At 39.7% G+C, this 13,458-nt stretch overlaps 1 protein-coding gene across 3 annotated transcripts in view; it reads right to left on the reverse strand.

The window, feature by feature from the left end:
- The window catches only part of EIPR1 (EARP complex and GARP complex interacting protein 1), an 83,419-nt gene that overhangs the window by 38,413 nt on the left and 31,548 nt on the right, over positions 1 to 13,458 (reverse strand). For 2 of the 3 annotated variants that reach the window (XM_070732939.1, XM_070732937.1), the window contains exon 4: positions 6,608 to 6,764. The exons of the other annotated variant lie outside the window; for it this stretch is intronic. In XM_070732939.1, coding sequence (XP_070589040.1) covers positions 6,608 to 6,747 — 140 coding nt within the window. In that variant the 5' untranslated portion in view covers positions 6,748 to 6,764. The remainder of the gene's footprint in view (positions 1 to 6,607; positions 6,765 to 13,458) is intronic. 3 annotated transcript variants of the gene reach the window in all.

Genomic DNA, 13,458 nt, shown 5'->3' on the forward strand with positions numbered 1-13,458 from the left:
CAAAACACATAAGAATAGGAAAAAGGAAAAGAAAAAGTTAAAGAAATGGGGCAAAAGGAGAGATTTAGCAAGGAACGGAATTTTGGAAGGACTAAAGGAAAATGGATAAACAAAGGCAGGCGAAAAAAGGAAAGGAAATAAGGGCTATATTAAAGGTTTTAAGAAAACTGTATTAATATTGTTAATGGTGGATAGATGAATATTTATTGTATTTATTTTATTTATTTATTGTATTTATATGCCGCTCACTCCAAACGGACTCTGAGCAGCTAACAATCAGAATAAATACAACAACAATAAAAACAGTTAAAATCTAATAATAAAAGTCAATAATAACAGAATAAATAGGTTTATTGTAAAATAGTTTAGTAGTAATTAACATATATATATGTGTGCGTGTGTATGTATGTATGCATGTGTGTGTGAATGTATGTGTGTGTATATATATATATGTATGTGTGTGTGTGTGTGTGTAGGTTGCTCTGAGTTCGGGTTTTACTTCGTGTAATAATCATCAGGCTGAAGTTGTTAGCTTCGTGCTGCTTTGAATATAGTTTATAATATAATATTCAAAGTATGACGAAGCTAACATCTTCAGCCTGGTGATGGTGAATGTGATTTCACCGAAACGTCGCATAAACACTCAAAATATTACATGGGGAAAAACCCGAACTCAGAACAATCTACATACATATACCCATGAAAATCTATGAAAACAAATATAGGTAGGTAGGTAGGCAGGCAGGCAGGCAGGCAGGCAGGCAGGCAGGCAGGCAGGCAGGCAGGCAGGCAGGCAGGCAGGCAGATAGATATAGATATAGATATATATTTTAGGATAAAACAGAACTAATAGAAAAAATGGTTGAGGAACTTGCTTAAATGTGGATTGTTAATTGAATTAAGAAGTTTCTAAATATAAGACTTGGAGAAAATGAATACTGACTAGCATAAAACAGAAAATAGATGGAATATGTAAAAGAAATTTGCTTCATTTTGAAATAAGATTTGAAATAAATTGAATTGAATAAAGTGAATTAAATAAAATACAGAGAGTTGTAATATAGAAATATAGAAAATATGACAAATGTTGCAAATAATACAATTAATTGACGTGGGATCAGAAATTTGGAAGATTAGTAAATTATGTATGCAATAAAAAGAAAATAAGTTAAGATAAAGAAATATGTATGGATAATATTATGGGTTGGAATTGAAATGGAGACATAATGGAATTGATCAAGTATTAGAAAACTATGTATGACTATCAAATGTGACCCAAACAATACGTTCCGCAGAAACTATGTATTGTTTGCTGGAAAAAATAAAAAAACCTTTTGTTTAAAAAAATGTGAAAGACGTCAGTTTCTAAGACAGCGTTTGATGAATGTATAGCTCTGAATGATCACTTTGCCCATAATAGTTTTTTAGCACTTTGGGGGGGGGGGGGGCATACTCCTAGATAAAATGAAATAAAATCCAGTCTTTGTGTTTCTCTTGAAGTTCTTCTGAATTGAGGTTCTGGCCCAGCCCTATCAATGCAGGACATTCTTCTGCTTCTCATGTCTCTAATGAGGTAAAATGGATTTCTACTTGACTATGTCATTAAGTTTGAAAGCAAGAGAATCGCCAAGACAGCTTATTTCCCCCATGTTCACAGAAATATACCATGCAACTGCTTTGTTTTGGACATCAGATGATCAGGGAATTTTTTTAAAGTCTGTAAAATAGGGACAAGAGAGGGAAAAAGTCAGAAGATAAAAAAGATGGAAAGGATCTGAATGAAGGAAGCATTCACTTCCAAAGAAAGGAAGAGGCCTAGTAGAGAATAAAACGAAGAATGGGAGAAAAGAACAAAGAAAGAAATACAAGGATAATGATGTTAAATTAATCCAAGATCAACAGCTTATACATGTCTGAAGATAAAATACTTTTTTAAACATGGCATTGTAAGAGATTGCTACCCCTCAGTAGCAGTAGAGAGCATGAAATGTTTTAGACTCAAGTTAAACAATCAGAAGATGCCAGCTATATTGGAAGAACTAAAACTGCAGATGGGCTGTCAGAGAAAAATAAAGCAAACAAACTAGGGCATTTCTGTCAGCCAGAGGACCAGCAATGTTCAAAAACATTTCACCCTTTAGTTAAATCATACCTGCTGAAAACCGCAGTCACCAAATCAAAATAAAATCTTCAAAATGGAATCACAATGTTGGGAGAGGACAAAATTAATAACATCTCATGGGATGTTTGTTAATTTGTTGAGGGTGCTTAATGGCAACCCCTTGATGGAAACTGGTTTCAGAGTCATACATGATCCAGTTAAATTTTATATCTATCTAGTTTGCCAAATGGTTATCGGAATTTTTTTTTAAAAAACCTCTGAAGTAGTTTGAATTTAAGGTTTCCTCAATTGACCAACTCCCTCCCCCAAACAACTCTCCAAATATGCTAGGCCAATTGTTTCCACATGGGTTTTATTTTAAATACTGTACTATCCACGATTTTTAGGTCCAAATCATTCAGGTTGTTTGAAGAAATCCAATGTTATGTAATTATAAATAGGGCCTACAGTGTGAAATGCTTCTGTTAAGAGTCCCAGCCAAATATTGTGGGCTTCCCACCAATCCACCAACCACTCCCCCCCCCCAATTAAAACCCCCTCTTCTATTTCCTTTGATTTCCACTCATCCTTTATTCCCCTGTCATGACTCCTGAAGTTATTTTGTTCTTCACTGAACCATGGGGTTTTCCTAGGAAAACGCTTAGCAAAAGTACTGTATGGCATTAAATGTCATTTACAGTGATCCCCCGATTATCGCGAGGGTTCCGTTCCAAGACCCCTCGCAATAATCGATTTTTCGGGATGTAGTGGTGCGGAAGTAAAAAGACCATCTGCGCATGCGCGCCCCTTTTTCCATGGCCGCACATGCGCAGATGGTGGAGTTTGCGTGTGGGCGGTGGGGAAGACCCAGGGAAGGTTCCTTCGGCCGCCCAACAGTTGATCTGCTCCGCAGCGTGGCAGCAGCCAGGAGTCGAAGATGGGGTTTCCCCGTTGCCTGGGCAACGGGGAAACCCCATCTTCGGCTCCTCGCTGCTGCCGCGCTGCGGAGCAGATCAGCTGTTGGGCGGCCGAAGGAACCTTCCCTGGGTCTTCCCGCCGCCCAGGCAACGGGGAAACCCCATCTTCAGCTCCTCGCTGCTGCCGCGCTGCAGAGCAGATCAGCTGTTGGGCGGCCGAAGGAACCTTCCCTGGGTCTTCCCGCCGCCCAGGCAAAGGGGAAACCCCAAGATCGCTTGCCGCTTGCCCGTTCACCCGCCCGCCCGGCTGCTCGCTTGCCGCTCGAGAGCAAGAGGGGGAGAGATAGAGAAAGAGAGAGAAGGAAAGAAAGAGATGAGAGAGGGAGGAAGAGAGTGTGAGAGAGGAAGAAGCAAGATAGAGAAAGAGAGAGAGAAAGAAAGATGAGAAAGGAAGGGAGTGACGTCATCGGGTGGAAAAATCGCGATATAGCGTTTCGCAAAACTCGAGATCGCGAAACTCGGGGGATCACTGTAATCAGAGTTATGGATATTGGTATAAGGAAGACGTCTCCTTTTCTTTAAGAGTTCTCAAAAAGAACTGGCAGGACTTAGTTGCAATTGTGCAGGCAAGGAAACCAGAACTCCTGTATCTACTTATGCATTAATCAGGAAAGAAATCTAGCTGCTTCTCCCAATTCTAGAGTTTTAAATTAATTAAACAAACAAACAAACAAACTGTGATATGCAAATTTACTGCTAAGAGTTAGGATGGGTAGAATATAACCATTATTCTTCAATGGACTACTAACCAAACCTTCCTGGATTACCTAACACTTGTAAAAAATGATGGAGTAAGGAAACATTAGAAAGATCAGGCAACATTTTTTTTCTATTCATAATCCCTGAACACAAGATACTCAAGATCTTTTAATACAGATAATTTATGCATAAATTCAAAAGTGGAAAGAAAAAGGACAGAAATTTAGTAATGAAAAACACTCCTAGACTCAGAGATGCTTTGATCTTAATTCTAAATGTATGTCTTTAATTTGTAAGCTACCCAGGAACCTATAGGTATAATAAACAATAGCAATAGAAGCTTTGCAGCCCTCTCTAAGTGATTTACAAAGTCAGTATATTGCCCCCAACAATCTGAGTCCTCATTTAACGGACTAGAATGGAAGGTTAAGTCAACCTTGAGCCGATCAGGATTGAATTTTTGGCAGTGGATTTTCAGAGTTAGCCTAAAATACTTCATTCCGGCTACTGCACCACCACAGCTCTTATCATAAATACAAATGTAATATCTTGTCATCAGCACCTTAATTTTAAAAGGATCTTTGAGTGTTGCCTCCTCTGTCCCAGTACCTTAAGGAATGCACTGAAAATACTTCCAGAGCCAATTTAGTCCAAAGTGGAATGACATTTGTTTCTTAGGTTACTTTTATATAAAAAAGTCCAAATGTATATTATGTTATTGCCTATTGCTAAACATTGTTTCCAACATGGCAATATAAGGGGCCTTTTTTTATCCTCAAAGCATTTGGTTTATTTGAATATAAATGCTCAAACCTTATAAAATTGTGTGTCTCAATCTGCATGCCCATACACACAGATACACCCACCTACATATAAACGTAGTCTACCTGTGCAGTAGGGACATGTACCTATTAGGATTCCAACTAATAAATAATTCTAGTTTTGACATGGCATGCTTGCTGTACTTGTCTGTCAAAGGCAGGGTCTGGCTCAGCAGCGGAAAGAAATGCCTTGCAGCCTCTCTCTTCCCTGTTGCTTTTAAATTAGTACACTGATGGAGCTATGTAGATAAAAGCAAGAATTTATAGCCCAGCTATGTGAAGGAGGGATGTGTAGCTGAGATGTGAGAGGGGATCTGGGGAGTATTTCTGGGGAGTTTGGAACTGGCTGGAGTGACACATGGAAGTTTCTTATCAAGAGAGCCAGAAAGGGTTTTTGTTTGAGCTGCAGTGCTAGAAGCCAAGCAGCTAAGGCCAGGAGGGAAAGATTGGCCAGCTAACGACTTTCTGAAGCTATAGCAGCTGTAGCAGGTACTGATAAAGCAGTGGGAAGACCAGAATAACCTAAATGGAGCTGAAGCGGCAGAACTAGGGCAGTCCAGGCGCAGAAGAACTTATCAAAAGGTAGAGTATGAAGGCCAGAAGAAATTTAGCAGATGAGACCCAGGAAGAGTCCTGCTATTGTTAGGTGAGGCCATTGCACAATCCTTGTGGGCAATGTGTAGCTCATCCAAAGGCTTCTGCAGTAGAGACCCACAGAAGAATCCGATTGGAAAGACCTACCCTTGGGTGATTTACCAAAGTGACCCATAGCAGAGAATGGCTACCAGTGGCTACATATGGTAACACCGGCTTCCCATGATCTGAAAGATTAGTGTGGAGCAGAAAGCCCCAGACAGATAACAAACAAACCATGGTGCAGTCAACATTAGGTCCACAGGACCAATTATGTCAGCAGGTGTTTGGCCAACACAAGGAGAGGAACCAAGATTACGTGATTATTCAGCAGGATGTTGTGATGCACAATAAATTCATTTCATAAAATGTGCAGCAACCAAAAAGCTACAAAAATATCCCCAGATTGCCATGACCCAGAAAATGGGCATCCCAAAGAATTGGATTTGGACCCATGTTGTTTGGGGTCCAGGAGACGCCTGCTGAAATTACTGAAATTTAAAGGACACGTTTTTGTGTAGATACAAGTTTAAACAAATTAACCTATAAATGAATCAAACCATATCGTTTTACCTATTTCAATAATCACTGCATTCTCTGGGAACATTTTTCTCTTAAAATGCAGGAGCAGAGATCAATCAATATGTAGTAAAGAATTTAAATAATATTGAGCCTAGCTAAATCAAATGGGAAAACGGATATTACGCCAGGTAAAATATTTCCATACGTATCTAGGATTCAAGTGCTCAACTGGATGATCAGAACATATAGAGAGGCTGAAATTAAGTCATCTCCAGTATATGGGACCCTTCATGATTTCCTTATCTGCATGGGTATATAAGCAGCACAAAGAAGACCTATTTCACCAGATAGCAGGAGAAGAAGAATAGGAAAAGCCTTACTTGATAAGCATTAGCTATGCATCACTATGAGTCATTGATAGAAAACCACTTCCTTATTTTGTTACAAAGTGAAGCATAAAATAAAGGAAGAATTTCAAGGAACACCAGTTACCCAACAGAGTGGAGATGGAGAATGTAACACAAGTGAAGGGGAGCAACCAGAGCACAGATTCAGTCTTTTCTAAGTGAAATTCCATCCAGCAACCGAGCTGTTATTAACATCAGTTGTGTGTAACACAAAATATGTACGTTGAAATACACGGTATTGTAGAATGAGTGCATTAAAACAGTTAAACGGCATATTAAATATTTGAAGGACTATTTACTTTTAATTCCTGATCCTGTCTAAGATAACAATAAAGAAACCATAAGGTAAGGCATGTATATTTCAATGTACAAAGTTCAGGTTTAATAGAAACTGTCTGCCCTTCGTTCTTTTTTTTCCTTGGGAGTATAAAATATGCAGAGTCCTACCCGGACATATTGCCATGGGCTGTGTTGTCAAGGTGACAGAGTAGCTCCAGGATTTGAGCATTGCTTGATGAATCATCAGGGGATTCATGATTGCCTGATTCCAATTCCTTCGGCATCCTCCAAACAGCCGCACATGTCATGACTTTACTGTCTGAAGCTAAGGAACAGAGGATAATGTCAACAGATCACAGTAGGGGGAGGCAGGGAAGGGGGGGGTATTCTGGAACAGAAAGAGAGAGAAAGAGAGCGTACACCCCAGCATTTTTGCAATCGTAAGCAAGGCACTGCTCATCGGACATGTAAAAACATTTAAAGAATCCTACAGAACTTCATTCTAACAATAAAGCACATAGGAGAGAGAGAGAAAAAAAAACACCCCCTCCCCAATAATCTACAAAGCCAGCAAGCTGCATAAATAGCCGAGGTGACAGCAGGCGATACAAGTCACTGGAAGGACTTTCCCCAACGCTGCTTTCTGTACGGCTATTTCAATTAATGCGGGAGAGTAAAGCGATTTGCTGAGATTACCATTTTTCTGCTTAATAACACAGGCATAATTTTAAGGTCTCCCATCTCTGGCTTTCCTGGGTCATCTTTAATTGGCACGGGTAGCTTCTGAACCATGTCTTCTGCAGAGAGCTAGATTTTTACCTCAGTACTTTTATATTCTGCCCCCCCCCCAGCTCCATTTCAATTCCTTCCGGATAAAATTCAGGGGGGAAAAAATCCTAGATAGAAGTCTCCTCAGCTTTCCAAACTCAAGGCTATTGCTAACTTATGGCCAGTCATAAAATACCATTTATCAGCGGGTAGATAGATGAGGCTCCTCTTCACAGATTTGTGCACCCCATTCTCCCTCACCCCCAGGTTTCTTAATAACCTACATAATTTTTACTTTTATTTTCTGGGCACTCTTCCAAATAAATCACTGAGCTGCAGGAACATACTATTTTGGGGGTTTTTTCTTTTATTTTTCAGAATGCCCTGAAGAATATGTGGCCCCCAGAGATATTACTTGAAATGTCAATGCTGAAAGCTGGCATTTCAATATGGTTACCCTTCTGGAAGATTCCCATTGTGTTCTTTTAATTAAATGAATTTGGGGGGGGAGGAGTCAGATGGCAGTCAAGTCATGGTTCTCTATAAGATAGGAAATAAAGGTATGGAGAAAAATGGAGGAAGGGGAAAACATACATCATGCTTATGCTCTACGTATAGGTATAGCTAAATGTCTAAAAATCATTAATGCAGCTCAATTTATTTACCCACTGAAGCAAAATTAATGGCTTTTGTTTTCATAGCAGCTTCCTTATATTATTTAACTCAAGAATTAAATCTGGTCCATGGTATCCAGCAGGGTATGGTAGAAACATCTTATATTTTGAACACTTTTTCAGCTGGGGAAAATTTGAAAATTAGGGAGCCAGAAATCAATGCATTTACAAAAAATGACTGGCATGAATGAGTTGCCTATACATGGGGGTGAGAGGAGAGGAAAGAAACCATCATTTAGCCTTAGCAGAAGACATGGCAGTTTAGCAGAAGACAAGCTGAAGAATGTTCTTTACATACTTTTGTCATTATGAGGTTCTTGGGAAAGAAGTGGTAAGAAGCTCCTAATAGCTCGCTCGCTCTCTTTTTTTTTTTTTTCTTTCTTTCTTTCTTTCTTTCTTTCTTTCCTTCTCTCTCTCTCCATTCCATCTGTCCCACTTTCCTTTTCTATCATTCATTCACTCACTCACTCACTCACCTTCCTTCCTTCCTCTCACTTTCCTTTTCTTTCTCTCACCTCATTTTTCTTCCTTCATTCCTTTTCTTCTTTCCTTCTCTATCTATCTCTATCCTCTCTTTCCTTCTTCCCTGCTATGACTCAGGGAAGACATTGTCAATATCTCCGAATACATCTCTGCTTTTGATATATTAATTATCTCAAAAGATACTACACATATAAAGTTAGTGGTAAAATTTTCAAGTAGATTTGAGTAACCAGAAAGATTATTGCCCTTAAAGAAGAGATTTATACTGTACTGTGGTACTGGTGAATATCTGGGGATTAAGACTTAGTGTAACACAAGAGAGCTGAACAAAGGCCTTCCCGTCTATTGTGAATAGATGAAAGGCTAACTTGGGTTTCTGGATATGGAAGAATGCCCTGCTAAAGAAAATTAATTGGAGACTGGCTAGACAGATCTCTCACTTTCATAGTACAATGACTGCTAATTATATCAAGATTGTATATATTTACAAGCATGAGACAATCTGTTGAGTAGGAAGGTATCAGGTTTCACACCTTGCAAACTTAAGAGTCTAGCAAACAGTCCTCCTATACTTGTGAGAGGCTGATACATTCTCATCTTTACACCCAAAATACAGGAGACTGTGTGTGTGTGTGTGTGTGTGTGTGTGTGTGTGTGTGTGTGTGTGTGTGTAGCTGGCCTATATCCAGCTTCAGCTCTAACCTTAGTCTATTCTAGCTTCAGTGACCCATTCCCTAATAACCTTAGGACTGGACCTCTGCAATGGGTCCAGGGACTACACTTGGAACTTCTCACTCTTGCAAAAGGCAGCTGCCCAATTAAACAGGACCTTCAAATGGGATCACCTAACACAAGGGTAGATAAAAGCTACTCTAGTTACCAATGAACTACCAACCCAGTTAATGTCTGTAAAGCATTCATCAAATCAGGACTATATATTTTTAAAATTGCCTTCCCAAATCCATTCAATGCACTAAAAGCATGCGCCCTTCCCCAAAATTATCCCCTTACTTCACCAAGCGGTTAATATTTATGTTCCTACCTGGTTAGCACAGATATAGTTTAAGTTATTCACCACTGATTGATTAATCAAAGGAGAGGGGAGGGGAGAGGAGGAAAAGGCTAAATTAATAAAGAGCCAAACATGAATAGATTCCTACCTGGTATATAAATATAAATAATGAAAGTACCAAGCAGACTCCTTAAAGAAATGCTCAAGAGTTTATAACCCATGAAATAATGACAATGTTAGATCCCAATATGTTTCTGGAGGAGGAAAAATAAAGAAGGTTCCTGTGGATCCCTTGTCTTCCATAATACCCCAGGTGTCAAACTCGTAGTCCACATTTTTGGTCATATGCCTTTTTTTTTTTGCTACCATAGATCCACGGAGTAAAATGCTCCCGGTTCACTCATACCTGTCAGCTAAGAGAGCTGGTCGCGAAAGCAGCGCAAGACTCCAGCTACCTGCCCAAATGACATCTTTTACCCTCTGCGCATATGCAAAGCATTCTGTGCATGCACAGAGAGTAAAAGAACCCAAATGGCAGCGTCTGGGTGGGTGAGCAAAGTTTTGCAATTTGTTCTCCGACAACTGGCAGACACAAGTGAACTGGGAGCAGAGCCAGTGCACAGACCCTCACTTATCCAAGAAGACAATGAGATGATTCAAACAACATCTAAGAAGAGCCCTTCACTCCTCCACTCGAAACAGAATACCCTACGAGACTAGACTTTCAATCCTGGGCCTAGAGAGTTTAGAACTAAGACGCCTTAAACAAGATGTAAGTATTGCCCACAAGATCATATGCTGCAACGTCCTGCCTGTCGGCGACTACTTCAGCTTCAACCACAACAACACAAGAGCACACAACAGATTTAAACTTAATATTAACTGCTCCAAACTTGAATGACTTCAGTAACCGAGTTGTCGAAGCATGGAACTCATTACCGGACTCCATAGTGTCATCCCCAAACCCCAAACACTTTACCCTTAGATTATCTACGGTTGACCTATCCAGATTCCTAAGAGGTCAATAAGGGGCAAGTACAAGTGCACTAGAGTGCCTTCCGTCCCCTGTCCTATTGCTCTCCTATATCTCCTATACTTTTCTTCTATTCCTATATCTCTTCTTCTATTCTTTCATTGATATGTTCTATTACTATATCTTCTTTTCTATTATTTCTTAGATATATTTTACTATGAGTATCTCCTCTATAACCTTCATCATGCATTTTACTATGTGTATATAGATATATATCCACTAAAACCCTCAATGTGTATTGGACAAAATAAATAAATAAAAAATAAAATAAATAATAATTCAACGTTGGAGTAGCTGGCTGCCTCATAGAAAACAAGTATAAGTAACTGCCCTGAACATCCAGCCCCATATTTGATAGGCTTTTCTACTAAAAAAGATGGTAGGCGGTCAAAGACTATTTAAAAAAAAAAGATTTTATAGAGTGACATCTAGAACAGTGTTTCCCAACCTTGGCAACTTGAAGATATCTGGACTTCAACTCCCAGAATTCCCCAGCCAGCATTGATTTTCAACCTTTTTTGAGCCATGGCACATTTTTTACATTTACAAAACCCTGGAGCACATTGAAGGGGGGGGGGGGGGCTAAAAAAAGTTTGGACATTTTTTTCTCTCTCTCTTCCTTCCTTTCGCTCTATTTCTCTCTCCCTCCCTCTTTCTCTCCCTTCTTTTTTCTCTCTCTCCATCCCTCTTTCTCTCTTCCTTCCTTCCTCTCTTTTTTGCTCTCTTTCTCCCTCCCTCCCTCTATGTCTTTATCTCTCCCACCATCCCTCCCTCTCTCTCCCTCTTTCTTTTTCTTTCTCTCTCTCTCTCTCTTGTTCTCTTTCTCTCTCTCTCTTGCTTTCTCTCTTTCTTTCTTTCTTTCTTTCTCTCTTTCTCTCTCTCTTGTTTTCTTTTTCTCTCTCTTTCTTTCCCTCTTTCTCTCTCTTGCTTTCTTTCTTTCTCTCTCTCTCTCCCTCTTTCTTTCTCTCTCTCTCTTTCTTTCTCCCTCTCTTGTTTTCTTTCTTGCTTTCTCTCTCTCTCTCTTTCTTTCTCTCTCTTGTTTTCTTTCTCTCTCTGAGCTTCGCGGCACACCTGACCATGTCTCACGGCACACTAGTGTGCCGCGGCACACTGGTTGAAAAACACTGATCTAGAGGACAGAAATAGAGAACAGGTGGCTTAGAGAGGGCCCCTAGGCTCTCCAAGCTCCAAAAAGGGGGAAAGTGATAAACAGAGATCAGAAATACAAACAGATTACAAATATATATTTTTCTTGTCCAACAACTAGCCTTCTTTAGCTGAATCCCAGGCTGAGAATTCTGAGCTGGATCAGACACCAGCAGCTGCCTATTTGTTTGGTAAAGGGGACATATTAATAATAAACATGCCATAACTAAATTGCAAACATATCTGTGATTTATATTGCACACTAAAGAAATATCCCCATAATTATTTCTATTATTTACTCTTGTGCAGATTACAGCTGTCTCTTTTTTAACACCTTCATTAACTATGCAAGTTATAAAACAACGTTCAAATATTTAAAACCAATGGCAGAAACTCTATGTTGAAAATGCAAGTGCTGTGCATCCAAGTCTCCAGAGTCAGGAGAAATGAAGGCAAAAACTGAAGGGCAGGTCTAGCAGAGCTCCCATCTGCATGAGAACAGAAAAGCCACCCTGGGTTTGTTTTTTGTTTGTTTGCAGAAAGTCTTACATGGTGATGAACGAAAGGGAACACGATAGCATCGGCCATGACTTTGGAGGGTGCTAAACTCAACCTAAACTGGCATCTGCAGAGCTCCATGCTGGAATGAGCTGAGCGGAGGCCTTGCTCTTTGACGCGCTCAGGTGGTACAAAGCCAGCTGGCTGCCATTACTCGGTTGCCCTGGGAACCACAATTGAAGTGTACTTCTGAATCTATACAGGAGGTACTTTTGCACCATTGCCACAGCAGCTCTTGCTGTGCAAAGTGCAAAGTTGTGTGTAGCAGCTCGAGCTACAGCCCAGCTGGTGCCCATTAATGTTCCCTGTATGACAGGAGCAAGCCGCTAGTCTCAGATGCTTCCTTCTTGCCACAGACAAAACAGAAGGATTTATTACTCTTATTAATCGAGATGAAGCCTGCTTTGCTTGTTCGAATAGGAAGGTGATCAGAAGCAGTGGTGGCTTTATATATGGTGTTTATTACCTTTTCAGCTTTTCGTTCTTCCAGACCTGGTTTTGTAATCTATGTCTGATTTAAAAGTCCCACTGAATTTTCTAATGAATGAGGCACAAGAAACAAGAGCTGGTTTTACAGGGGGGCATTGCCTGATAGTAGAATCTGTCACAGGCGTGGTTCTTAATATTTACCCTATAATTAACTAAGACACACTTTAGTTTGGGGGGAGGAAAAGGGGAAAAATCTGCCTCCCAGCAAACAGCACAGATTATATACACTGTTTGCTGTGTATTTCTGTGCATAGGAGCTCCCTGCAGGCTTCCCAGACTCTTTGTCCGCCCCATTTTTGCGAGAAAAATGGGGAAAAGGCCAATTTTTCAAAAAAATGGGGCTGTTTTTGTCTTCTAAGTACCTCATCTAGCATGACTGGAGGAGTAATTCTGGGAGTTGAAGTCTACTAGTCTTAATATTGGCAAGTTTAAGACATGGACTTCAACTCCCATTCCTGAGCTAGCATGATTGGAGGAGGAATTCTGGGAGTTGAAGTCCACTAGTTTTAAATGTGTCAAGTTTGTAAAAAGTGTACATGATTGTTAAAAGTATACAGTACATGTTTGTAAAAATTATTCTGCTACACTGGTGTTTAATTAAATAATACAGTATATTGCTACACCATTTGGTTCAGAATACTTTTTTCCTTGTTTTCCACCTCTAAAATCTAAATGCGTCTTATACTCCGGTGCATCTTATACTCCAAAAATGTGATATTTTTTAAAAGACTACTTTATTATTGTTCTAAACCACTTAACAAAAGGAAGCTTTTTAAAACAAATGCTTGATCTGTAGAAGCGAAGTGCTATTGTATCTTCTTTTAAATAGCAGAGAATAATGTATATTTCCAGAAAG

Source organism: Erythrolamprus reginae, chromosome 1 (assembly GCF_031021105.1).
Source record: "Erythrolamprus reginae isolate rEryReg1 chromosome 1, rEryReg1.hap1, whole genome shotgun sequence".
NCBI lineage: Eukaryota > Metazoa > Chordata > Lepidosauria > Squamata > Dipsadidae > Erythrolamprus > Erythrolamprus reginae.